The sequence below is a fragment of the Trachemys scripta genome, chromosome 2 (genome assembly GCF_013100865.1).
Source record: "Trachemys scripta elegans isolate TJP31775 chromosome 2, CAS_Tse_1.0, whole genome shotgun sequence".
NCBI classification, from domain to species: Eukaryota; Metazoa; Chordata; order Testudines; family Emydidae; genus Trachemys; species Trachemys scripta.
In genome coordinates this window covers 247,088,293-247,114,526 of record NC_048299.1, presented here as the reverse complement: position 1 = coordinate 247,114,526, position 26,234 = coordinate 247,088,293, and the positions used below count along the sequence as shown (strand labels likewise).

Sequence of the window (26,234 nt, the reverse complement as noted above, 5' to 3'; positions counted from 1 at the left end):
GCTGCTGCTGCGGCGCGCAGCCGCAGCCGCACCCTCTTCCCCTCCCCCGCGCCGCAACCCCACACCCACCCCCCGCAGCGTCTCCCAGGAGCATGTGGTCTCTACGAACTTCACGTCCGACGTAATCACGCGTTACAGACTCACTGGCCCAATCCGCTACGTCCTTACAGACACACCGCCGATGGGCCACCCACGCGCCAGTAAGCGCGCGCCTTACATCGCGGTCGGTCAATCGACGCCCCGCCCAACCCGGCGCGGCGCAAGGAGGGGGGAGGGAGGATGGAGAAGGGGCCGCTGGAAGTTAAGATGGCGGTGCGTGTGTGAGTGCGGCGCGGAGCAAGTCTCTTCCTGGCGCTGCCGTCGCGGGCCCCCGCACCCCGTTCCGCGTCGCGTCGCTGTGGTGAGGGAAGGACTCTGCCTGCGGGTGCGAGCGCCCCCGCCGCCCCGGGGAGACGCCGAGCTCCCCCCCACCCCCATTGTGTGCCCGGCCTCTGCCTGCCTCTGGGGGGGAGCGCAACATGACATCGATCCACTTCGTGGTGCACCCGCTGCCGGGCACCGAGGACCAGCTCAATGATCGGTGAGGGGAGGCCCATGTGGCTGAGGGGCGACGCGGGACGGAGAGGGGAGGGGCGCGGCCCGGCCCCCGTGTGTGAGGGGAGGGGCCGGGCCGGGCCCATGTGTCTGGCGGCCGGAGCGCGGCGTGTGACGGGGCTCCGGGAAGGGGAGGAAGCCTCGCCGTGTGGGTATCTGCGGGGCCGGTGAAGAGTTAACCCGCTTCTCTGCCCGGTGTCCAATGTATCAGAGGGATGGGTCCACTCTCTTCCCCCCCCTCCCGCCCCATAGCCAGTGGGTGGTGTCCCCGCCCCCTCTCTGTGCGGGGACGCGTCTAGCTGCACGGTATAAAGCGTGGTCATTTCCTTATAGTCCCCGGGCACCGCAAACTCTGGGTAGTGGGGGATTGTGACCTCTGCGAGTGAGTGTCTCGCTCCCTTCCCCGCCTCCCTCTGCCCAGCTTTCACTGGTCAGGGGACACCGGGGTTGTACCAGGCTCCCCATGTGAGAAGTGGGTTATAATTACTCCTGGGCTGAGGAGGAGCAAAAATTTGTCCATATAAATCAACGATGAATTGACAGATGATGCAGTTGGGAGGTAGGGGGTGAAAATGATGGAACATACTCAAGGACAGTGAGGGAAGTATAAAGTGGGATAAATATAAATGTCTGTACTAGGTTTTAGGCTTTTAGTTTGAAAAGGGCTGTGCTATAAAATGCTGGTTGTGGGTGGCTCAGGCAGGGAAGAGAGACAGGAGAGAGACATGGAAACACATTGCATCTTTGAGTCTGGTGTTTGGAAACTTTACAATTATATTTTAGATTATGGTGAGAAAAATGCAAGTTATGAAGAAACTAAAACAGGCCTGAGGAAGGAAGAAAATCTTTTATTTAAATCTCAAGAGGTGTGAGACATCTTAGAATTCTCTGTTGTCTTCCTCTGTAATCATTATTAATAGTTTTCTGCAGCTAGTAAATTTCACAAATATAAAATCATAATAGGATCTGAATTGATAAATTCTCAGTTTATGTTAATTCCCTGTCAAATTGTTTGTGATTAATAGTAGAGAAGTCCTAGATTTCGTTATAGGGTGGAAATCCAAGTAATCTTCTTTTTAATCAGGCTGTTTGGGCCTTTGGATCTGGACTTCCGTCCTTTGCTGCCTCCCAGGTTTGAGCATAGATCTAGGCTGCTTCCATGATGATGTCTCACTGAGTAATTCGGAGTAGGAAAAGCGAGAGAGGGCTGAAATGCCTCCATTAAACCACATCTGAGATTCAGGGTCTTAATGTTTACAATGAGCAAAGTAAGCCATTGTAAGGGTCCTATTTCACCCAAACTGCTTTATCTTTGACCTTAAACAGAGAGGAGAGATTTGTAGTGATAAAACAGGGCCGTGACCTGAAGCTTGTCAGTTGGGTGTAACTTTTTTGGGGTGACCTGGTGACACATCTTACAGGACACTATCATGTGCTTCCCAAAAGAGGTGGCCTAACTACTGCTGGGAGGTTGACCTCCTTCACTATAAGGCTTTCATGTATGGCATGCAGTTGCTTCCTGCAGGAGGAGGAAAATGGTGAGCACTGATACTCTGCTGGGATATTTCCATTTCTTCACCTAACTTCTGGTTTATGAAGATTTTTGATCTTGAAAGAGCCAGCTTGCTTTTAAAAAATATGATGAGACCGCTATTCAGCATGTAATTACCCACATTGCTTCAAGTGTATTGAAGGAACGCTCCAAGTTTTTCTTTAACACATCACCTGTCTTGTTTATTGGCTGAAGGCCTTACATTCAACCTGCATTTCTCTGTTTCTCGGTAATGCAGTAAGTTTAGAACACCACATCTGATCAATTCCAAAATAACAGGAGAAGTGCCAAGGGTCAAATGCCAGAATTCTAGTGATTTGGGGGGAAAATGAAAGGGGAAAAATGGCAGACATATGGCGTCTCAGCTATCCAATTAGAAAAGCACTTCTGCAGTTATTTCTAGATCAAACAACAGGTTGATGGCACCCATTAATGCCATCCGGCATAACAATATCCCTGGCTCATCTCTGTGTGTCCTCCCAGCAGAGTTTAACATCTTAATACCTTGAATGACTTTCTTCCCAGACAAGAAAAAATAACAGTGGGGGGAATAGGCGTGTGAGCACAGCCCTTGGGGGTGGGGTGAATGGGGGACACTGGAATGAGGGGGGGTCACAACCCCTTCTGGCATGAAGTGTGGGGTACCTTGCTATGGTGGGAGAGGAGGAATGGGGAAAGCAGATATGCACAGAGCCCCTTCTATGGGTGGTAGAATGGGGGATCCTGGAATGTGGGAGGATGAATGGGGAGGGTGTACAGGATCCTCTGGTGTGGGGAGAACATAGGGGGAAGGAGTAATGGGAGGGCACAGAGAACTGACTGCTGGCCTTGGGAGAAGATTGGGGAGCTTGGTATGGGAAGATGGAGAGTGGGAGGCACACAGACCCCTGGCAGGGAGGAGGTTGAAGGACCCTGGTTGTAGTGGTAGAATAGGAGGGTACACAGAGTCCCAACATGAGGGAGGGGTTGGGGGAATTTGTGTGGAGCTGCTGAAAGAGATGGATGGCAGAATGGCACACGGGGACCTTGTGGCCTGGAATGAAGGAATTCAAGAAGCCCCTGGTATGTGCAAATGCAATAACCTTTGTCTACAAGTATTACAAAGTGTGTGACCCCCAGTTATCTGTACTGAATATGACCCTTCAGTCCTTCTAGCACTTCCTAAATTTATTTTACCCCAGCACCAGCCCTTAAGATTTTTATTTGATATAGAAAGCTTCACAAAAATGTGGTGGTTAATATATAGAAAAAAAGCTGTAAAAGTGCTATTAAGTAGTGACTTCTGTTGAATCCAGTGTCGTCTTGATCTGAGCAGAAAATCATAAGTATCCTTTTCACAAACATAATTTTACTAGATATGTGGTAAATGTGGATCAAACTTGTAACTCTGAATTCAAAGGGGTTTGTAAATAGGATTTGTGTGGCGGGTGTTATTCAGGAAATGCCAATTCATTTTTGTTTATAGCAGTACTACTTACCGCTGTAATGTGATGATATAACAGGGCCTAGATAGCATTATACTTGATTTCACATAAATATGCATTTAGAAATTCCGGTTGAGCTGTAAGATGCTTTTCCATATCTTTTTTTCCATTTTATAGAGTTTGCTTTTCTTTTTCTTGACTTGCTATTCTTTCTACCATGAATACTGTCAGCAGGCAAAGTCACTTTTCTGCATCCCCACTGCAGCTTCTAATTGCTTCTCGATCTGATTTTTATGAGCAGAATTCCATTTTGACAGCCCACTGTATACTCTGTGCAAAAAAAACCCCTATATTATGTTCTCCTGAAATCATAAATGGATGAGTATCCGCTGTTTAAACTTTATATTTGGGAAATATTTACCTGTTGAAGCATGAGGAATTTACACATGTAACTCTCCTGTGAATCAAGATTTTGGATGGCCTCAGATCTTAAAATAAGGCATTTAACCAGTGTAAATTTAGAGCAGCAAGTATAATATATCAGAGGCAAAGTCAATTAAAAAAGCACAGTTCTCTGAAAATGTTTTACCTCCTATTGTTACAAATAACACCTGAAATGTGAGGAAAAATCTTTTTACTTTGACTCTGACTGCAGTTAGCGAATAGTTTGCACTAATTTTCCCCAACATAATTAGTCTCCCCTTTATCTGAATAGGCATTTCACCCAATAACAGGGGAAAGGAAAATACCTTTTAAAGAAATGATTGTAGAACCCACAAAAATTGGAAAGGGGACTTGAACAGTTGTAGTACCTGAAATTGATTTTTAATTTTCTTTTTGAAAATAACTAGAGTCCACCTTGATGGTGTCCCTTAGTACTGTCTCATAGAAGTTGAAGTATTGTTAAAATAACTTGTTCAAGGTATTCAGTAGTTGACTAGAAGCTGTTTATTCTGGAGAAGAAAAAGTACAAGATGATGATTAAAAGGAAGGCAATATGTGGGGCTTGTATTAGGATTCATTTTTTGAAATGGTTAACTGGTTTGCTCACCTTTGTTTAGGATGAATTGAACTAATGAAGCTTCTCCAGAGCAGTAGTATATTTGTTAGAAAAATAGGTGACTTGGAGATTTTCCCAAACAATTTCTCCTCTGCAGACCAAATAGGAAAAATTAAAATTCGAGGTGCAGTCTGCAACTTGATGATCTAGAAATTTTCTTTTCTGCAGAGTACAGGTGACACAATAGTTTATGGCTTTAATTTTTAAAAAAGAAGTGCCTAGCTACTGTGACAGTTGGCAGTAAGATATTAATATACTTGGGGTAAACTATGCCCTTTGCTTTGTAAGGTTTTAATTGATGCAGTGTGTACCTCATGGAGTATAGCGCCAGAGGCACTCCTTCACTGATGCAGAGAAGGTATCTGGGCAGAGGCAGGGAACTGGTGGATCCATGACCTCTAATTGGCCTTTTCCCCATTGTAACTTTCTTGTGTAGACAAAGCTTTAGTTGCAAGTAAGTGTGTTGGGATTTTGTTTTAAGGATTTATTTAGTCTCTTAAATTTTAATCCCATATGCATTTAATCCAGAGGTTTTAATGGGAATGACATGTCTGCCTCCTGTAATAAGTTATGATATAACATTGAAGGTCTACTGTATTTAAAAGATATGAACACCAGAGTTATGGATTTACTGGTTTACTGGACACCCTGTGAAACCGGAAGTGCTCCATGAGGCAACAGCGCAGACTGAAAAAAACACATACTGTACCGCGTTGGGGCTTCAGCCTCAGGAGGGTTGGGGCTGCAGCCGCAGGGTGTGTGTTTGGGGTCAGGGCTACAGGCGGAGCGGGGGGGGGGGGGGGCTTGGGGCTTCTGCCCCTTGGGAGCAGTGGGGCTCAGGGCTTTAGACCGGGCGGGGGAGAGCTGGGGCTTGGGGCTTCAGCCCCTGGCTCCATTCCTGGCTTCACCCCACTAGGGGTGCCAGGGCTCAGGGCTTCAGCCCCGTGAATCTGCTCCTGGTTTCAGTGAGGGGTTGGGCGGGGAGGGGGGCGACACCAATGCCAGGGATGGATTGAGTGAGTGTGTGTGTGGTGCGTGTTGGGGATCGGAACTTCAGCCCTGCAGCTCCACTCCTGGTTTCAGCCGGGGGTATGGGGTGTGTGTGTGGAGGGCACTGGGGATCAGGGCTTTAGCTATGAGGGGAATGCCGGTTTCAGCCCCAGTACTTCCCTCCCTTCCCCCATAGCTAACACTCCTCTGGCGCCGAAACTGGGAGGAGAGTGGTGGGACTGAAGCCTCAATCCCTGGTGCCCCCTCCCTTCCCCGAAATTGGGAGCAGAGGCTGAAGCTGCGATCCCGGCGCCCTCTGCAGGGCTGAAACCAAAATGGAGCCCCAAGCCCTGGTGCTCCAGCGCTCTTTTTCTCCTTCCCCTCCTGCCCAGATCTAAAACCCGGGAGCCCTGGCGGTGCCTAGCCCCAACTCCTCTGCTAAAATCTGTAATGTCTTGTTCAGAGTTACGGACAACCTCCGTTCCCAAGGTGTCTGTAACTCTGAGGTTTTACTGTATCTATTTATTGTCTTGAGGAAAGTATCAGTATCTGGAAAGCTTTGTCTTGGAACAATCCCTTCCTTTGAAAAAACAAATTAGAAATTTATGTTTAAAACTCATCATAATGCTACTGTTAGAAGATCAAGGATGTTGATTTCTTACTGACAGCTGTATGTTGTGAAAGCTAACCAATACAGTGTGATGATGTGGGATGATAAACTTCTATTTACAATGCTTCATACCCATTTTTAGGTATTGCCCATTGATTGTTGCTTATGTTTCTAAGCAGTAAACAATAAAACATGTATTATCCTGTCCGTAACAGATCCAAGTTTGTATGTAATTGATTATATAAGGATTAATTTAATACTAATAATAATAGCTTCGTTTCCAGAAAGTGATCTTTGCATACTTGTAGAATTTTTTCCTTTACCAGTCTTTGTTGCCAAAATCCACCATTTTTATCCCAAAAGGTTTAACAGTACTTAATTACAAACAACTGCATAATAAAACTGTTTTGAAGATGAGATAAAATTCTTGAAACTCTTTAATGGTTTGTAGAAGGAATTCTCAAGCTCGTTCATAGGGTAAATTGTGTTTTAATAAGGATACTCATGTTGATCATCTCATCCATTCATGATTGCACAACATCTTTTCAACTATAGCAATTGCTGACTTAGAACATATTCAGTATATTTGTAGTTGTCCCTGATGCAATTTAGGAAGTGGAGACAAGAAGCCATATGACCACCAGCACTTCAGGCTGCTAGTGGTCTGCAGGCAGGAGTATGAGAACCTTTGTGTTCTAGAGCACTTTCTGTACCAATTGAGGTCTTTGGCTGTGTAGCACAGTATCTTGTCTGACAGTGGTCAGACAGTACCAGATACTCCAGAAGAAAGTTACAAGAATCTCTATAATGTACAATTGTGGAATAGCCTGCCAATAGGAGAAGTTTTGTCCAAACTCCAAGCTGTTAGTGCAGCGGTTTTCAACCTTTTTTTCATTTGTGGACCCCTAAAAAATGTTGAATGAGGTGCTGGACCTCTTTGGAAATCTTAAACATAGTCTGCAGACCCATAGAGGTCCATGTACCATAGGTTGAAATCCATTGTTGACTTATGCACTGATGCATTAGGGCTTATGATCTTTTTATTTTAAGGGTAAGTCATGTAGCAAGTTCACCAACTTCTTGGTTTTAGCTATTATTGGCTGTACTCTTGATAGAATCTACTGTAGTTAAAATATTCAGAAAGCTCTGTCTCCACTTTCTTCTGTAGTCACAAAATTTACAATGTAAAGGACTTGTACAGAAGCTCAGGGATTGTCTACACTTACATTTTATAGCGTTCTAACTTGCTGGTTCAAGGGTGTGTGTGAAAAATCACCCCCCCTGAGCGCAGCAAGAGCACAGCTCCCAGCACTCAGAGCTATTCCCCTCGTGGAGGTGGTTTACCGTCACGTGTGACCACACTCGCACTTCAAAGCGCTGCCGCAGGAGAGCTCCAGCGGCAGTGCTTTGAAGTTTCTAGTGTAGATTTAGCCTCAGACTACAAAAACAAACAAACAAAAAAAAACAAAAACTTTGAGTTGACACTTGTCCATGAACAACTTGGTTCTCTAGTTCGGTTGTCAAGTATGGTTGATGCAACTTTTCTGCAGTCATGTTAGCACTTAAGTTGTTAACGATTTTTTTAAAAGTGAAGTCGCATTGTATTGTAACTCCTTCAAGGACAAACTTCTGGTCTGATCATATACAAACTGTGAATTCTTTTTCTGAGTGGCATCTCAAACTTGAGATTGAAAATGGGAATGGAGGTTTGGGGGGAGAAGGCCTCTTCTTAAATGTCAGTAGTAATAGGCTCTGCTCAGCCACTGCACCCCAGATTTGACTTTGAGGACAGTACATGCATAATTGGCTATGCATACTCTTCCTAAAGTGTGGTCTAAGGTGCAAGTGGCTGAGCAGAGCCAGAGGAAGAATTTATCAGGGTAGCAGGCCGGTCACACACATTCTCCAATCCCTCGTCCTCCCTCCCCTCCACCCTTCAGTTTTAGGATTGCCTTTGGGATCAGACTTTGTGTTTACTAGTCTTGCTAGATTAGCCCAATGGATTGAGATTATATTTGCCACATCTTGAGGATAGATATGTAAGTCAGAAAAATACTCAGTTTTTGATCATATACAAAAGTAGGATTTTTGCGACTAGTAAAGAGATTTTTGCAATGTTTTAATTCATTGTAAAACTTAAAATTTATAACCAACTAATAACATATACTAATGTGGTTAGTTTCAACATACTAAGTATGTAGTCATATGTTAAAATAATTCCTGATGACAGTTGCTTTAGTTGCCATGCTGAATGAATTTGTAACATGATAAAGTTGGTGCCATAAATCCACAAGTTAGGCTTAAAACAGATTTTGTGTGATCAGATGTTCTTAATATCTAGAAAGTCTATTTAGAGGGATATAGTAGATACAAAAATGAAATAAATTTTTACATAAATGTAAATTATACATTGCTTCACCCAAACAGTATACCTAAATACTACAGTTTTCCAGTACATTGCAGCTGTACTTATTTTTACAATTATGACTTTATAATATTGTCTTAAATGTAGGGCATATGTATTATATATATCACTCAGAGATGGAGGTTCAGGTTAATTGACAGAGTGCTCGTTTTTTATAGTGGTTGCACTCGTAGCATCCTCAGTAGTTAAGTTCTCAAAACATTCCTATTATAGCCTATTCTTACCACCCCACCACATATCAGCCCTTCAGCCTCCTTGCCCCTTAGAATGGTTTAAATTGCACAGAATTTTTTTAAAAACCATGCCAGAGACTCTCTATTGCAAGAAACTTTTTACATGGAAGGCACTCAGGCCGAGAACCTCAAAGGGATTTAGACACCGAACTCCCATGGACTTTAGTGGAAGTTAGTCTAAATACCTGGGCGTCAGATACTACAGTGGTGGGCAGTAGTATAAAACTTAGGTAGCTGGAATGAGTAGATTGGGGGCTGTCTGGGGACAAGAAGATGGAAGTTACGAGGCAACAAACAACTTAGGCAAAGACTGCCTTTTAACAAGTTTGAGAAGTGTGCGGTTCAAATTGTGCATGTATTTGCATTGTGTCTAACCTGGAGCAATATCCCTCTCAAATGAAGAGTCTGTATGGTCACTAAGCAATTTTGAAATAATTTATTAAAGCAATGGCTCACCTGCATACCAAGTATCCGCTTTCAAACTTTAATCCCCCCCCCCCCCGTGTTTTTTTTTTTTTGCAGAGCCTTTTAAGCAGGAGAAATATTTTACCTGCACCATCCCACGGATTCAAAAGACAGATAACAAGATTTTGTTCTAACTTTTATGCACAAAAAACCTACTTTGAGACAAAACATGGAAAATTTCTGAAAATTATGAATGTGAGAAGCACCTCCATTCATAATGATTGTTTTAAACTGGTAATTTGTAAGCTTATACAACAGCATAGATAAATAAATGTGTAGTTGGCTTTATTACTATTCGCGCATTTTGAGTTGTAAGACAACTAGGTCCTGTATGTGGCACGATGATGTCTGTAACAGGTTTAAAATGCTGATCTATAAAGACAAAATCAGAAAGTGGGGAAGGAGATGTAAGATACAAGCATAATGCTCAGGATGGTGATTAGCTATTCCAAAACAAAATCAAGATCTGAAGGATTGTTCTTTTAATCTTGAAGTTTTTCTCATTTTTGCTTTTTTGAATGGCTTCTATGTGAAAACCACAAGTTGTAGACACCTAAACCACATAGGATATGACATTTACCTTCAAAAGAAGTGACGCTAAAGATTTGTAACACAGTTTGAAACATGTTGCTGAAGAGCTAAATCTGTTTACTCCAAGTCCATACTACAAATGCACCTCACCTCCAACTCATCTGAGATTCAAACATAGCACTTGTTGGGGAAGTTGTGAGGCTTATTAAGATGCAGTTCCTGAATCCTGCTGACCAGCCCCATCTTTTGTATCATCCATCGTTAACTAATGTTTACTGAGGTTCTGATGCTGCAGTTGGATGTACATAAGTTCAAAAAACTGCCTGTGTGGGAATCTAATTGCAGAGCAGGGCTTAAATATGGAGTTTGCCTTTACCATGCCTGTTGAGAAACATAAGAGTTCTGCTTTGCTAGAAGAGTCTCAATTCTGCATTTCATTCTGTTGTTGCTGGTCCCCATTTGCCAAGGGAACTTTCCTATTGATGAATGAGAGAATGCCCCCCGCCCCCCTTTCCCCTGGCAAGTTTTGATAATTAAATCTTAAGGCATGACAGGCTGTACATCTTAGGTGTGTTAAGGCTTGAGATAGAAATGCTTCAAATGCAAACAGTTTGTGCATTTATCAGCACTACTACACAATTCATCTTATTGCAGTTACAAAATGGGCCTTTGATTAAGATAGTGGTATATTTTGCATGCATTGTCTTTCTCTGTACTTATTAATTTGATCGATGTGGATTGGGACAAGATTGTTACCCAAAAAACCCCACCAAAACTATGTTGTAAAATTACTCCTAAGGATTTATTTGTAGATTTAAAAATAATTTGAGGAAATTAATTATGTTTGTTTTTCCAGGTTTTTGGTTCAGACTCTCCCCTATGCCCTATTGCTCCAGCTCCCTTTTCCTGTCAGAAATGATCTTTCCAAAGTGTCTTCTGCCCCTCCTCCTCCAGTTGGTTTTCTCATTTCATTTTTGTATTTTTCAAAAATGTTTTAAATTGGGAATAGCTTAATGCTCCCAAATGCCTTTTATTTTTTTATTTTTTTTTAAAAAAAAGGCTGGTCAAACTGTAGGAGAAGTACAGGGAGAACCTGCAACTGCGAGTTTTAAAAGACCGCTGCAATGAATTTGTTGTAATACCATACATAGCTAAAATGATTTTACTAAAGAATACCAATTACAGAGGGAGTTTTCAAAATGTTTTGCTGTTTTTAATACCTCTTTGCTTAGTCAACAGAAGCAATCACAATCCATCACTACTGTTTTATTGCTATGACATTCAGTTTTGCTGATTTTGTTTGTGACAATAGAAGTGTAACTTAGCAGATGAAAGCATGAAGGTGTGAGACTTTCCTAGTTTCTCAGGTTTATCTTTTAATACAAAATATTGTGTAGAGAAAAACATGCACAAGCTGTTTGCTGCTCTTTACTCAAAGCAGCCAGTACCAGCCACAGCCAAAGATGTGGGTAATTTAGGATCATTATTACTGTATTACAATAGTGCTTTAATGTATAACAGACATCTTCACCACTTCCTAGGACACCAGCCTCGGCAGCCTCCCCTCCAAATGGGAATCAGCAGTAATAGCCAGGAGGATCCTGCATTGCCTCTTGACATCATTCACTCAGCTCAAACTTAGATTCTGGATTTCTTTTTTCATGTGCTGTATTTAGGGCCATGTCCAGGGTTTTGGCTGCCCCAAGCAGCCCCCCCCCAAAAATAAAAAAAATGCCGCGATCACAATCTGCGGTGGCAATTCGGCAGGAGGACCTTCGCGCCGAGTGGGAGTGAGGGACCGTCTGCCGAATTGCTGCCGAAGGCTGGACCTGACTCCCCTCTACGGGGTGGCCGCCCCAAGCACCTGCTTGCCAAGCTGGTGCCTGGAGCCGGCCCTGGCTGTATTGCTAGTAGTTGGTGGCCTCTTCATCTTGAACCTCTCCCACTGCAGCATCTCTTCATCTGCCTAATCTAATTCTCCCTGCTTATTATTTTGCTTGCCATCTTCTCTCTTCCCCCTCAGGTTCCCTACACTTTATCTACTCCTGCTTGAACAGTTCTTTCCTATCCCACTTCCTTCCCCCAACTAGCCCCTGGAATGAAACACATTTTTCCTATCCACCTGGAATGGAACTCTCTCAAAATATCCTTTAAACCTAAAATGAAGTCCTTGTCATGAAAATAGATCACAAAAAAGATAAAAGGTTGGGAAGAAGGATATAGCATATAAATAAAATCATCAGCGCGATAGTAGGTTCAAGTCTTTGTTCAGAGTGTGTGTGTGTGTATATAAAAACACAAACTTACAACACTTATGGCTGTTGTTGCCCTGACTACTTATATGCTATATCCCTTATACCCACATTTTATATCTCTTGTCTTTTTGTAAGTTTGTAAGTTCTTTGAGACTGAAATTGTCTTTCTGTATGTTTCTACAAACTCTTAGTGCAATGAGGCCCTGACGCTGGTTGGGAGCTATTACAGACTAAACAAATAATTTAATTGGAGTTTAATATGAACCTTCCCCGCCTCCCCCGCAGTTTGACACTACTTAATATGTACACACAAGTGTCTGTGTTGCACTATTTTTTTCTAATAACTTATTTTAAGACAATCCTCAAAATGCTTAGCCACCTTAATGCATTTACCTGAGTGGCACTTCCTTGGTCACAAGCTATTGGCCTGATTCTGCCATCACTGAAGTCAATGAGTTTTACTATTTATTTAGGTAAGCGGAGAATCTGGCCACATAACAAACAGGTAAAATGAAGATTTCCTACAAATTATTTAAAAATTGTTCAATTTTTACAACTAGATTAAATTTTAAATCAGTCTTCATAGGTAACATGCAGAAGGGGAGAAAATTGGCTTCTGTATTTTGTGTAAAGTTCCTGAAAACTTGACCCCAAAACCTGCTTGTTTTTCTTCCCTAATTTTGCTGCACTCATAGGTCTGAAATATGGATTACGAGCTTTCTCATTCTTAATATTAAGGGGTTGAAGATGTCAAATCTTTGAAACTTTTCTCTAGTGTTTCTTAACTGTTATCCAAACACAACATGGTTTAAACATTCCAAATAAAAATAGCTTCCTCTCTCAGGTTTCATTTATATTGTATCTGATTTCTTCTTCATAACAATTGCCTGTAGAGTCTTCCAGGTTAAAGAGGGTAGACAAAAATCTGAATTTCTAATAGAAAAAAATTACTCCTCCCCAAATTTCAGGCTTCCTTTATACTGCATAAAGAAGCAAAGTGTGGGGACCTTTTCTTCCACCCCTACCTTTCCTGGTTAACCTTTTAAAAAGTACTTTTTTTTTTTTTTTTTTTTTTTAATTTTATTAGAAGGTCCTCTTCCTTCCTTCCTTCCTTCCGGACACATAGTGGTCCATCTTATTTGTATATTTATTTCCTTTTGCGAAAATATATTACTTATATAGCATTTCACAGGCTTTGCTGTCAGGACTTTTTCATCCACTTCTGAAATGTGCCCCTTTTTGGATAGAACTCTGAAGCTATTTAACAGTATATAGAAATGTTGCAAACCATTTTAAGGTATCTAATACTGTATGTTGTTACAGAGGGGGAAATAGGCAGCCAGAATGTAATGTGATCAGAACAGTCCCCCTCCTGCAAAAAGGTATTATTCCCAGGAGTGGCCAGTTCCTGCGTTTTTAATATCTGCTGAAAAACTGCACCACCGTGCAAGGCCAGTGGTTCAGTCAAAACAGGGTCAGGCAGCTTATATCTGACAAGATTGCTACCCTAAATAGTATGGCTTCAGGCACAATATGAAGCAAGAGCTATATAGTGTGATGCTTAATGAGTTTCTTGGCATAAAACCAAAAGGCTGGATAGACTGTGGGGGAAGTACCTGGAAATTTTGTGGCTGCTGTACTGGTAGATGGAGCGGGGAAATAATCAGTTTTTGGGAAATGCAGGCAAAGTGGTATGGTGACCTATCCACCCCACAGGCTGACTGGTTTTTCAGTTTTGAGTTATTCAGCCTGAAATCCCACTTCTCATAAAAGTATGGCTGCTTGTTTTTCTGGCCCAGCACTGTCTCCTAAACAATTTTTCCCTCTGTTTCCCTTCTAAAACAAGGTTGCAATATCTGATGATAGAAAAAAACTGAAAATGATTTCTTTGTTCTTTAAAAATTCTATATTTAGATGAAGTTTTCCCGTTAGCAATCGAAGGAGATTTTAATTATACAAGCAAGGCACTATGTAGTCTGTAGCTTCCCGAATGAACATTATGCAACAAGTCTCCCTAATTTCTGCAGCATAACAATACTGGCTGTTGTATTTTGGCTGCATTTTAAAGCAAATTAAAAATGTGAGACTCGTTACATTTGAAGATAAATTCAGTATTGCAGTTAGAATAATGTTCCATAGGTTTAATTTGATTAAATTTAACTTTGGAATGTTCTTACATTTATCACCTATGTGCTGCTGTATTTTGTATTGACAATTGCATTATTGTATTTGTAAGTTGGGAAGACTAGAGGCTTTTGCACCTGCTTTTGATGGAGTTGAGGTGTTTAATTTTGGATTTGGAGGATTTTGCTCATCTGAAAAGTAGAACTGACTTTTCATCCTATATGATTTCAGAATGTACCTTTTAAGATAATATTGTTGGACTGGATTATGGTTGTGTATTGACCTGTATATCTGATCCAGAAGAGGACGTGATGTCTCCCATTTAATGATTGTGTGTCGGCTGCTGTTCTGTCTCCCTAGCCCTGGAATGATTAAATGCCAGGCCCAGGGTCTGTTCAGTCCCTTTCTTTAGGCACCATTTATTGATTGCACTGACAATCTTTAGCAAACATCAAAAGTAAAATAGTTCAGCATAAATCCAACAGCTGCCTTGCCCCTGACCCAGGGGCTTTCTTTCCAGAGCTTCCCTACTCTTGGTAGCACTTCCCAAGACCACCAATAGAGCATCTGCAAGGCAATCCACCTTCTCCAGGGCCTGCCTCTGGAGCTAGCCTGCTTTCTATGGGTCCCCCATCTCAGGGCTTGTCTACGCTACTGTGCAGAGATGATCTAAGATGCGCAGCTTCAGCTATGTGAATAGCATAGCTGAAGTCAACATACTTAGATCTACTTATGCGGTGTCTTCACTGCTGTAAGTCGACAGCTGGCGCTCTCCCGTTGACTCCGCTTGTGCTACTCGTTCTGGTGGAGTACCAGAGTTGACTGGAGAGCGCTCAGCGGTCGATTATCACATCTATACTAGACACGCTATATCGACTCCTACTGGATCAATCGCTGCCCTCTGATCCGGTGGGTAGTAGAGACAAGCCCTGAGAGTGAGCTCTTTCGGCCTTTATAGGAATCAGATGCTCATCAGGCAGTCACCTGACCCATTCCTAACTTGGTCTGATGATCCCGCTCTGCCAGGCCCAATCACCTATTCTAAAAGAACTGTGCCTCAGAACTGTACAGGCTTGCCTCAGGCTCCCCAGCCCCTAAAGGGGAAGACTACCCCATTATAGAGTGCCTATGAAAAGCCAACCAAATGTGTCAAAACCACCACACTTGCAGGGCCAGTACACTCAAGATCATCTTCTAGCTTGCAGAATGTGGTCTGCAAATCCACTGCCCTCTTGCTGTTTAAAAACCTACTGGATACACACTTATGCTCTCTCTGGTGGCTAGAGGAAAGTAGCTGAATAAATCATTTGCTAATTTATCTTTTTAAGTGGGGGGAGAAGAAAAGAAATCTCCCCATTTGTATATACCAAATGCTATGCACTAAGCTTTGAGTATCCACATTGCCTTACTGTTGTTACCTTTGTCTGTTCTTCCTCATACCTTTTGTTACCTTATTGCATCATGTCCTAAAGTAGTTCGTAAGTTTCACGGGGTATGGGTCTTAATACATTTTGGAATGATTTTAAAATAATCCATAAACATGTCCTCTCCTACCAAAGACTTGGGTGTGGATGTGAAAAAATTGGATATGATACATAATTCCTTACTACTGGATCTTCAAAGTATATCTGAGGGTGGATCCTGGCTTTTGAGGTTCCTCACACACATTTAGCCCCAGGCCACCAGACTCCATATGTCACAAATACACCACTTGACATTCAGATTGCTGGGTGTAGTTGTAGTCCTCAGTAACTTATTCAATTTTTTGCACCCATGTTACTTCCATTAAGTGGGGGGAGACTTGAAAATCTGGTCCTTCCCTGAACTAGTATCTTGTTTCCCTGTGGCACTGTAGCACACTCATAGTTGAAAACTGCACATGTACACTATTGGAGGAGATCTTGAAAAGCCTGCTTCTCCCTAAATCAGTTGCCACTGTGTTCTTGTTACTAACGGCAGTCTACTACTACAAAGGTTCATTGACTACTGTGAAGAAAAGGATGCCATCTGATAGAATAAGATTTTATATTGTCTATAGATCTATAAAGAATGTTTTATTTAGTGTAGTGTATACGGATATTAATCTAAGTGATGATCTTATCTTTTTTCCCTTTTGGGAAATAATTTCTGTGCTATGTGCTAAAGAAAAGTTGGAGTCAGAAAGTTTAAATAGTCTGTCAAGTATACCACATAAGTACTTGTGCAGTTCTAAATGGCTCCATTATGTTAGTAGTTCAGGGACCAACTTTATGCCTGGTGTTTTTGACTTCAGTGGAGGTTGAACCAAGGATGAATTTAGTTCAAGGCGTTGTCATTTTCATAAGCCCTCTTCCTGGAGTGTTCTCTTGGAGCAGGGGTATCAAACATACAACCCACATAATGTATTTATTGGCCTACATGACATTCAGATTCTCTATCATCTAAGCTTTCATTTAAAAAACCCCAAGTCTCTAGCCCTACTATTTACAGAGAGAACCTTCCAAATGTGAACTAAGTGTAACTGATGCTTTGATGTTGGCCTAATTCTGCAGATAGCTTGAAACCATGACTTAAGGGTGTGAGCTACTTCCCCCATTCCCCAAGTTGATATTCATTCAGATTAAAGCCCAGTAATGACCCTTCAGTTTCAACATTAGCCATCTAATCAATGATCATTTTGGTGGATGGAATGAAGTGGGCAGTAGTGAAGTGAAATGGAGGAGCACACTTGGCTGAAAATAGGGAATTTCTTGAGGGATGGAAATGCTGAGAAAATTACAGAAGACTAGTAAATATGCGGAAGTGGGAGTGAAACAGGCAGAGAAAGAAGAGAAACAAAGCATAGAGATAGTGGTGGTCCTAAAGGGAATAATGTTTTACAATAAGTAATGTATGTGAATAGACGCTAAAGAAATTTAAATAAAAAACTATACTTAAAAGTAAAAAGAAGAACAGGAGTACTTGTGGCACCTTAGAGACTAACAAATTTATTAGAGCATAAGCTTATGCATCCGAAGAAGTGGGCTGTAGTCCACGAAAGCTTATGCTCTAATAAATTTGTTAGTCTCTAAGGTGCCACAAGTACTCCTGTTCTTCTTTTTGCGGATACAGACTAACACGGCTGTTACTCTGAAACTTAAAAGTAAGGTTGCCAAGTCAAACACTCAGAAGATTGGAATGATAGAATTAAGGTTGCCTGTGCATACTCATTGTTAGTCTTAAATTACACAATCACATTATTTTTTCCATAGTATCCCCTTCTTATTTTACAAATGCATAGGTATTCAATATTGCTTTTTATTTTCATCATTCATTGTGTGGCCCCAGACCTTACTTAACACACACCATCCACTGAATACAAAACTATTTCTGTGGTGTTCTCATAGTATATGAGTGCTTCACAAACATTTAATGAATTTATCTTCATATCTCCCCTCTGAGATTAGGTGGTATTATCACTTTACAGCTGAGGAACTGAGGCAGAGAGAGAGAAAAGATTGAGTGAAGTACCCATTAATTCTGGGTTCCCAATTTGAGAAGCCTAGGGCCTGATTTTTTTCAGAGTACTTAGTATTTTATATGTTCAAAGCACAGCTCCCATTGACTTAAGTTGCAACTGTGAGTGCTCAGTACTTCTGCAAATCGGCCCCCAGGTGTCTCATGTTGGGTTCCCAGAAAATGAGGCGCACACAATTAGTGATCTCCCATGAAAAGTTTGGTTTAAGTGTGAGTGACTTGGCGAGAGTCACATAGGAACTCTGTAGCAGGGGCAGGGTTAGAATCCAGTTCTCCAGTGTGCTGTTCAAATTCCTTAACAGTGAGGCAGTCCTATTTCCTCCTGCAGTTTCTTGCCTCATTCACTACCCACCTTTAAACTTCTGCAACAAGTAAGGCAGAGGTCCTACAGAAATAGTGTCATTCACTACACAACTCTGATTAATTCCCAAAGTGTTGTCCATACTGTGCACTGAACGAGGCAGGGGACTTGGGGAGAATTAGTATGTGATCATATGCTTAAAGACTATACATCATAATGCCTATGCACAAGGAGGTTGAATTAAGATTACACAGGCAATCTTAATTTTGGGGTTTCCTAACTTTCAAACAATTGACTTAGCAATCTTAACATTCTTTTAATGTTAGGTTTTTTAATATAACTTTCTAGCTTTTTTATATCTAAACATTTCAAAAACAACAACCCACCATCATATGGAACAATAGTGATCCTAGGTCATCAGCAGGTTTGGGATCTAAAGATCCCCAGTACAGTCCTCTGTCTCTTCTTGATCATATGGTGTAAGTGGTAGTGATAGAGGCCATGTGGACTTGCTACTAGAGGGGGATGGAGGCACATACTTTGCTGGTGGGTATCTATTTGCTGACCTTGGAGGAATATTGAGACTTGGTAAAAATTGATTCAATTCCAGGTTCTAGGGGTGAACGGTCTGTAGCATTTATAGAACCCATGTGCCCCCAACCTGTCTGCCTCTTCTATACAACCTGTCTATCTCTTGCCTATGTGTCTTCCCAGCTTCTAGCCAACCAATCCATCCTGTCTTTTGCTCGTATCTCCTGTTCCTTTTTGCACCCTTTTTTGTGTCCCGATCTCCTCCCCTTCACATCTGTACGACCTCTTTACCCGCTCCCTTTCCTCCTCTGCTCTTCTCCACCCAATAGATTCTATACACTCTCCTTCCACCACCCTCCAAATTCCTCACCTATCTGCATTCCAGGCAGACTGTTCCTCCTTTTCTTCCACTCTGCTTGGATGCTAGAAATGGGAACACAAGAGAAACAGTCATCCTGCTCTCAGTTCCATTTTCTGAAACCACAGCAGCCTGGAACAGCAATTGTAGGGAATGTCCTATTTTGCCCCTGCAGCCTCTGCTGGATTGGAGCACGCTCAGTGCAGATGGACTTCTCAGAATTTACATAAGAACATAAGCATGGCCATGATTCATCTAGCCCAGTATCCTGTCTTTAAACAGTGGTCAATGCCAGTTGCTTCAGAGGGATTGAACAGAGTGGGCAATCATAGACTGATCCATCCCTTGCCATCCACACTTAGCTTTTGGCAATCAGAGGCTTGGGACACCCAGGGCATAGGGTTGCATCCCTGACCATCTTAGCTAATAGCCATTGATGGACCTAACTTCTAGAACTCACCTCATTCTTTTTTGAACCCACTTATACTTTTGGTCTTCACAACATCCCCTGGCAATGAGTTTTACAGGTTGACTATGTGTTGTAGGAAGAAGTTCTTCCTTTTGTTTGTTTTAAACCTGCTGCCTATTAATTTCATTGGGCGATTCTTGGTTCTTAAGAACATAAGACTGGCCATACTGGGTCAGGCTAAAGGTCCATCCAGCCCAGTATCCTGTCTACTGACAGTGGCCAATGCCAGGTGCCCCAGAGGGAGTGAACCTAACAGGTAATGATCAAGTGATCTCTCTCCTGCCATCCATCTCCACCCTCTGACAGACAGAGGCTAGGGACACCATTCCTTACCCGTCCTGGCTAATAGCCATTAATGGACTTAACCTCCATGAATTTATCTAGTTCTCTTTTAATTCTTGTTTTATGTGAAGGAGTAAGTAACACTTTTTCTCCACACCAGTCACAGTTTCATAGACCTCTATCATATTCTCTCTTTGTCATCTCTATTCCCAGCTGAACAGTCTATTTTTTTTTCTCTCCTCATATAGAAACTGTTCCATATCTTTGATCATTTTTGTTGCTCTTCTCTGTACCTTTTCTAATTCTAGTATGTTATTTTTGTGGTGGGGTGACCAGAATTGCATGTAGTATAGTAGTGTGGGCGTCCCATGGATTTACATAGTGGCATAATGATTTTTTTTAAAGGGAAAAAAAATTTATCCTTTAATGTATCCTAACTTTCTGTTAGCTTATTTGACTTCTGCTGCACATTGAGGCAGTGTTTTCAGAGAACTATCCATAATGACTCCAAGATCTTTCTTGAGTGGTAACAGCTGAATTAGACCCCATCATTTTGTATGTATAGTTGGGATTATGATTTCCAATGTGCAGTACTTTGATTTACCAACGTTGAATTTCACCTATTGTTTTGTTGCCCGGTCACCTAGTTTTATGAGATCCCTTTGTGACTCTTCACAGTCTGCTTTGGACTTAACTAGCTTGAGTAATTTTATATCACCTGCAGATTTTGCCACCTGTTTACCTCTTTTTCCAGATCATTTATGAATGTTGAACAGCACTGGTCCCAGTGCAGATCCTTGGGGGACACCACCACCACCACCTCTCTCCTTTCTGAAAATTGACCATTTATTCCTACCCTTTGTTTTCTGTCTTTTTAACCAGTTACTGATCCATGAGAGGGCCTTCCCTCTTATCCCATGACTTCTTAGTTTGCTTAAGACCTTTTGGTAAGGCTGTCTGAAAATCCAAGTACACTATGTCCACTGGATCACCCGTGTCCACATGTTTGTTTGACTCCCTCAAAGAATTCTAATAGATTGGTGAGGCATGATTTCCCTTTACAAAGGCAAAGTTGACTCTTGCCCAACAAATCTTGTTCATCTGTGTGTCTGATAATTCTGTTCTTTACTATACTTTCAACCATTTTCCTGGTACTGAAGTTAGGCTTCCCGGCCTACAATTGCAAGGATCGCCTCTGGAACCTTTTTTTAAAAAAAGGAGAAAAGAAAACTCTCACTAGCTATCCTCCAGTTATCTAGTACAGAAGATGATTTAAGTGATAGCTTACGTAGCACAGTTAGTAGTTCTGCAATTTCATAGCTGAGTTCCTTCAGAACTTTTGAGTGAATACCATCTGGTCCTGGTGACTTATTGCTGTTTGTTTAATCCCCAAACCTCCTCTACTGACACCTCTATCTGGGACAGTTCCTCAGATTTGTCATCTAAAACGAATGGCTCATATCCTTTTCAGTGAACACCTATGCAGAAAATTCATTCAGCTTTTCCACAACGGCCATGTTTCCTTTGAGTGCTCTTTTAAGCACCTCAATCTTCCAGGGGCCCCACTGATTGTTAGGCAGGCTTCCTGTTTCTGATGTATTTAAACATTTTTTTTGCTGTTAGATTTTGGGTCTTTGGCTTGTTGCTCTTCAAATTCCTTTTTGGCCTGCCTAATTATACTTTTACGCTTGACTTCCCAGAGTTTATGCTTCTTTCTGTTTTCCTTAGTAGGATTTAACTTCCAATTTTTAAAGGATGCCTTTTTGCCTCTAACCATTTTTTACTTTGTTTAGCCATGGTGGCACTTTTTTTGTTCTTAGTATGTTTTTTAATTTGGGGAATACATTTAAGTTGAGCCTCTATTATGGCGTATTTAAAAAGTTTCTGTGCAGCTTGCGGGAATTTCATTCTTGTGATTGTACCGTTTTAATTTCTGTTTTAACTGGCCTCCTCGTTTTAATGTAGTTCCCTTTCTGAAGTTAAATGCTACTGTGGTGGGCTTCTTTGGTGTCATCCTTCACCCCCCCCCCCCAAGTATGTTAAATTTAATTATATTATGGTTGCTCTTACCAAGCAGTTAAGCTATATTCACCTCTTGTACCAGATCCTGTGCTCCACTTAAGACTAAATCAAGAATTGCCTCTCCTCTTGTGGGTTCCAGGACAAGCTGCTCCAAGAAGCAGTCATTTGTGGTGTCAAATTTTATTTCTGCATCCTGTCCTGAGGTGATATGTCACTATGGGGATGGTTGAAATCCCCAATTATTACTGAGTTTTCTATTTTTATAGTCCCGCTAATCTTACCATCGCCATCCTGCTCAGGGGGTTGGTGATTGTACACCACTGTCAGACTTTAACAAGTCTTTATTGAGGATGTGTGAATTGTCATTTGTTGAAGGTTCATAACTTGGCCAAATTTGAGTGAAATTTCATAGGGGTGGCAAAAGGCACATTACTCATAAGAACATAAGAAAGGCAGTACCAGGTCAGACCAAAGGTCCATCTAGCCCAGTATCCTGTCTACCGACAGTGGCCAATGCCAGGTGCCCCAGAGGGAGTGAACCTAACAGGCAATGATCAAGTGAACTCTCTCCTGCCATCCATCTCCACCCTCTGACAGACAGAGGCTAGGGACACCATTCCTTACCCGTCCTGGCTAATAGCCTTTAATGGACTTAACCACCATGAATTTATCCAGTTCTCTTTTACACTCTGTTATCGTCCTAGCCTTCACAACCTCCTCAAGTAAGGAGTTTCACAAGTTGACTGTGCTCTGTGTGAAGAAGAACTTCCTTTTATTTGTTTTAAACCTGCTGCCTATTAATTTCATTTGATGACTCCTAGTTCTTGTATTATGGGAATAAGTAAATAACTTTTCCTTATCCACTTTCTCCACATCACTCATGATTTTATATACCTCTGTCATATCCCCCCCTAGTCTCCTCTTTTCCAAGCTGAAGAGTCCTAATCTCTTTAATCTCTCCTCATATGGGACCCGTTCCAAACCCTTAATCATTTTAGTTGCCCTTTTCTGAACCTTTTCTAGTACCAGTATATCTTTTTTTGAGAGGAGGAGACCACATCTGTATGCAGTATTTGAGATGAGGGCGCACCATCGATTTATATAAGGTGCCTCTCACACCAGAGTGTGTGAGGCATTGTCCCCCCTCCCCATTGTCTCCAAAGTATGCGTGTGCTAGAGCTTCTCAATAAAAGTGGCAAGAATTATTGTAACACGGGCTAAAAATATTTTTTCGTAATCTTGTTGACGCTTGGAAACATCTGAACAGTTCTAGTTGAAACTTTAAAAAATTAAATACAAATGAAACTTTTTTTTAAAAGACAAACACCTGGCATGGAGAATTGCAACTTGAACATTTTAAGTTTGGGAGAGTTGTATAAGCTCTCATTATAAGACCCTATGAAAATAAGGTCTTTTATAATGAAAATTTTAGGCAAACTTAACTATACTAGCTCTCCTATAATAGTTACATGTTTAATTACATAAAGGTCATATTGTACCCTTGATCTTTGTGCTAATCCTTCTGATAGAAGTGGGCATGTCAGTGAGCGCTGTGGGAGTATAGAGTTCTGATTTATACCTCAGCCCATTCATGGATTGCAACTTGAACAGCTATTCGCGTAGCTGAAGTTGCGTATCTTAGGTCGACCCCCCCCACCCCCCCATAGTGTAGACCTAGTCTCAGAGATATTTGTGTAAATGTTAGACTTTAAGCTGATTGGAGCTGGGTCCATATCTTAGGCACTACTGAATAATAAATATTTCTGATTTCTCTGAATTGTCTACCTATTTTCCCCTACATCAAGTTGCATTTATAGTTTATCTCTGACACTTTTTTTGTATTTGAGCTTTTTTTCCATCCCCTCACTTTTGAGAATCATGTGTTTGTTTTAAATCTTCTAAGATCTCACACCCTTAAATGCCCTGGAAAATGGCATCTTTCCCTTTTGCTAAATGGGGTTGGAAACAGTTTAATCTTAGTTACTTGTTCCGCCTGATGTTTGATCATTGTTAAGGCTAAGATTTTGTCATGGATATTTTTAGTAAGTCAGGGAAGCCCACAACCTGTCCCTGACTTTTACTGAAAATATCCATACAAAATGGGGAGTCTGGGCAGCTGGGTGCGGGCTCCAGGGGATCGATCCTCACCACCCGTGGGGCCTGGGAGCTCCATTGTCCCCCTCCACTGGCAGCTGGGAGCGGTGGTATTCCCCGCCCCCTGCTGCCCAGAAGCGGCGGGGAGGTGCGCCCCCCTCCCCCGGCAGCTGGGAGTGGTGGGTGGCGGCGCTGGCTGAAGTCAGAGTCTTTGGAAATCACTGATTCTGTGACTAAATCGCAGCCTTAATCATCGTTTTCCTGCGTTACTTCATATCTATTGGCTAGGAAGGGTATGGTGACAAGACAGGAGTAATGAATGCCCTTTTCTTTCCAACAACCAAAAATGAGTGAGAAATGTGAGCAAAAAGATACTGTACTTGGATTTTATGGTAATGGGTGGCATCATAAAATCCTAAAGTAGTTTGTTGAATTGAGGCTGGCCCCCACAAAATTGTAGTGCAGTGTCCTGACATCTTGTAGTTTTTGTACTGGGTTTCATCACTACGTAGTAGTGAGTAGTTGGTATAATATAACTTTGTTGCCTACACTGAATTGCACAATTTGTCTGACTTGTGTTCTGAAATGTAATTTGATTATTAAGTGGCAGTCTGTGTCTTCAAGTAGTTATGCTGCTGTGGTGATTTCAAGTTGTGTAGTATGTTGGAGAAGCCACACAACGGTAAGAGGTTGAGCAGAATAAATCATGTCACAAAAAAAATATGCTGCTTAAGTGAACTTTGCATATAATACAGGATATTTTTCATACTGCTTTTTTGTTGTTGTTGCAGGTTAAGGGAAGTTTCAGAGAAGCTGAATAAATACAATTTAAATAGGTAAGATATATTAGCCATTGCTGTAAAAGCATTCAGCAAAACAATTTTTCTGACTGACAAGCAAAAGTTTACATTGTAGATATACATTTCTACTACTAACATTACTTTTCTGATATATTTCTGAAAAAGGTAACTTTTATGTCTGGGTAGGAAGTTCTAGCTGTTGATTATTATCTATTAGTAAGCACCCATCTCCTACAATTAATTTAATTTGGAATATAGGCGCCACTTTTTATTGCTGACTGAAATAAAATATACAATATTGCTTTATCACCTTTTAAGGTTTTGTTTTGCCTTTTCTATGCTTAATGATTGAAAATACATCATATTTGCTTCAACTAGTGTACATTTTAAGTCATTTTAAATGTTTTATATCAGTAACCATCATTGCTTCTTCCATATACCACTTTTTACAATTTTTGTTTGGAGTTCAAAAGTTTAAAAATGTTATACATGCTCCCTTTTTATTTCAGCCACCCCCCTTTGAATGTATTGGAACAGGCTACTATTAAACAATGTGTGGTGGGACCAAATCATGCTGCATTTCTTCTTGAGGTAAATTGCTCAAATCTGTTCTCATAACAAATTTGAAGCCATACGGTTAAACATAATCCTTTTTAACATCAAATTAATCAGCAACTGAAGACCTGATTTTGCTCTGATTCTGCCTTGCATTTCAATTTTGGACACTTGTTTTTCTTATTTTAAAAATAGGACGGTAGAGTCTGCAGGATTGGCTTTTCAGTTCAGCCAGACAGACTGGAATTGGGTAAACCTGACAACAATGATGGGTAAGAAATATTTTTTTTTTTGTACTCAGCAGATATTTGAAATGGATAAATCTGAATTTTCTTATATAGTTGTCTTTGAAATCTATCCTCAAAATTTTAAATGAATGCTAGTACCATGTAGGAAGTCTTTAGATATGCTACAATGGTTGTGATTATGTGAACAGCTCAGTTCTAGCTTGATAGTTATATTTTTGTGTTGAAAGAAATGCCATACCTAGTACCAAAATGATGATAAAATTCCTACAGAATCTCTTTAACATAATAAAAAAGATAACTTTCTGAAAGGAACAGACTTAAGTACTTACACCCCATATTGAACCTACTCTGATAATGGTCCCGACTGGAAGGACTTTCATTAACTTTAGCCCAGGTAAGTGATCTTGATAGGGCTACTATCAAAATAACTCAAATCTGGGCTTAAAACCATCTTTTTAATTCTAAAATAGCAAGTTGTTGCCTCTGGTTTACAGAAATAAGTGACAATTGCAGTCTATACATATTAAATTAAACATGAAGTTCAGAGGCTACCTCATTTCAAAGTAATTAGAATTATATGTGTTTGCAGTTATTCTATTGAAAAGACTTTTTTTGTAAGAACAAAACAATGGATTGCCGACATGAATATCTATTAGGCATGCTTTCCATATCTCAGTATACACCTTACTATTTTGCAGTTAGATTAGTTTGGAGTATTCCCCAAGGGTGTTGCTTAAGCTGGTATGTTACCAGACTAAGTCCCTGAGACTTTAGACCTGGGTTTCCAGGTTTTGTTCTTAACCCATTTGGGATTGT

The 26,234-nt window shown here is 41.2% G+C and overlaps 1 protein-coding gene across 9 annotated transcripts in view; it reads left to right on the top strand.

Moving 5' to 3' along the window:
• The first annotated feature begins 274 nt into the window (after nt 1–274).
• Nucleotides 275–26,234, top strand: part of UBR5 (ubiquitin protein ligase E3 component n-recognin 5) — a 142,022-nt gene continuing 116,062 nt past the window's right edge. For all 9 annotated transcript variants that reach the window (XM_034763408.1, XM_034763414.1, XM_034763411.1 and 6 more), the window contains exons 1-4: nt 275–580; nt 24,607–24,651; nt 25,125–25,206; nt 25,366–25,442. In XM_034763408.1, coding sequence (XP_034619299.1) covers nt 519–580; nt 24,607–24,651; nt 25,125–25,206; nt 25,366–25,442 — 266 coding nt within the window. In that variant the 5' untranslated portion in view covers nt 275–518. The remainder of the gene's footprint in view (nt 581–24,606; nt 24,652–25,124; nt 25,207–25,365; nt 25,443–26,234) is intronic.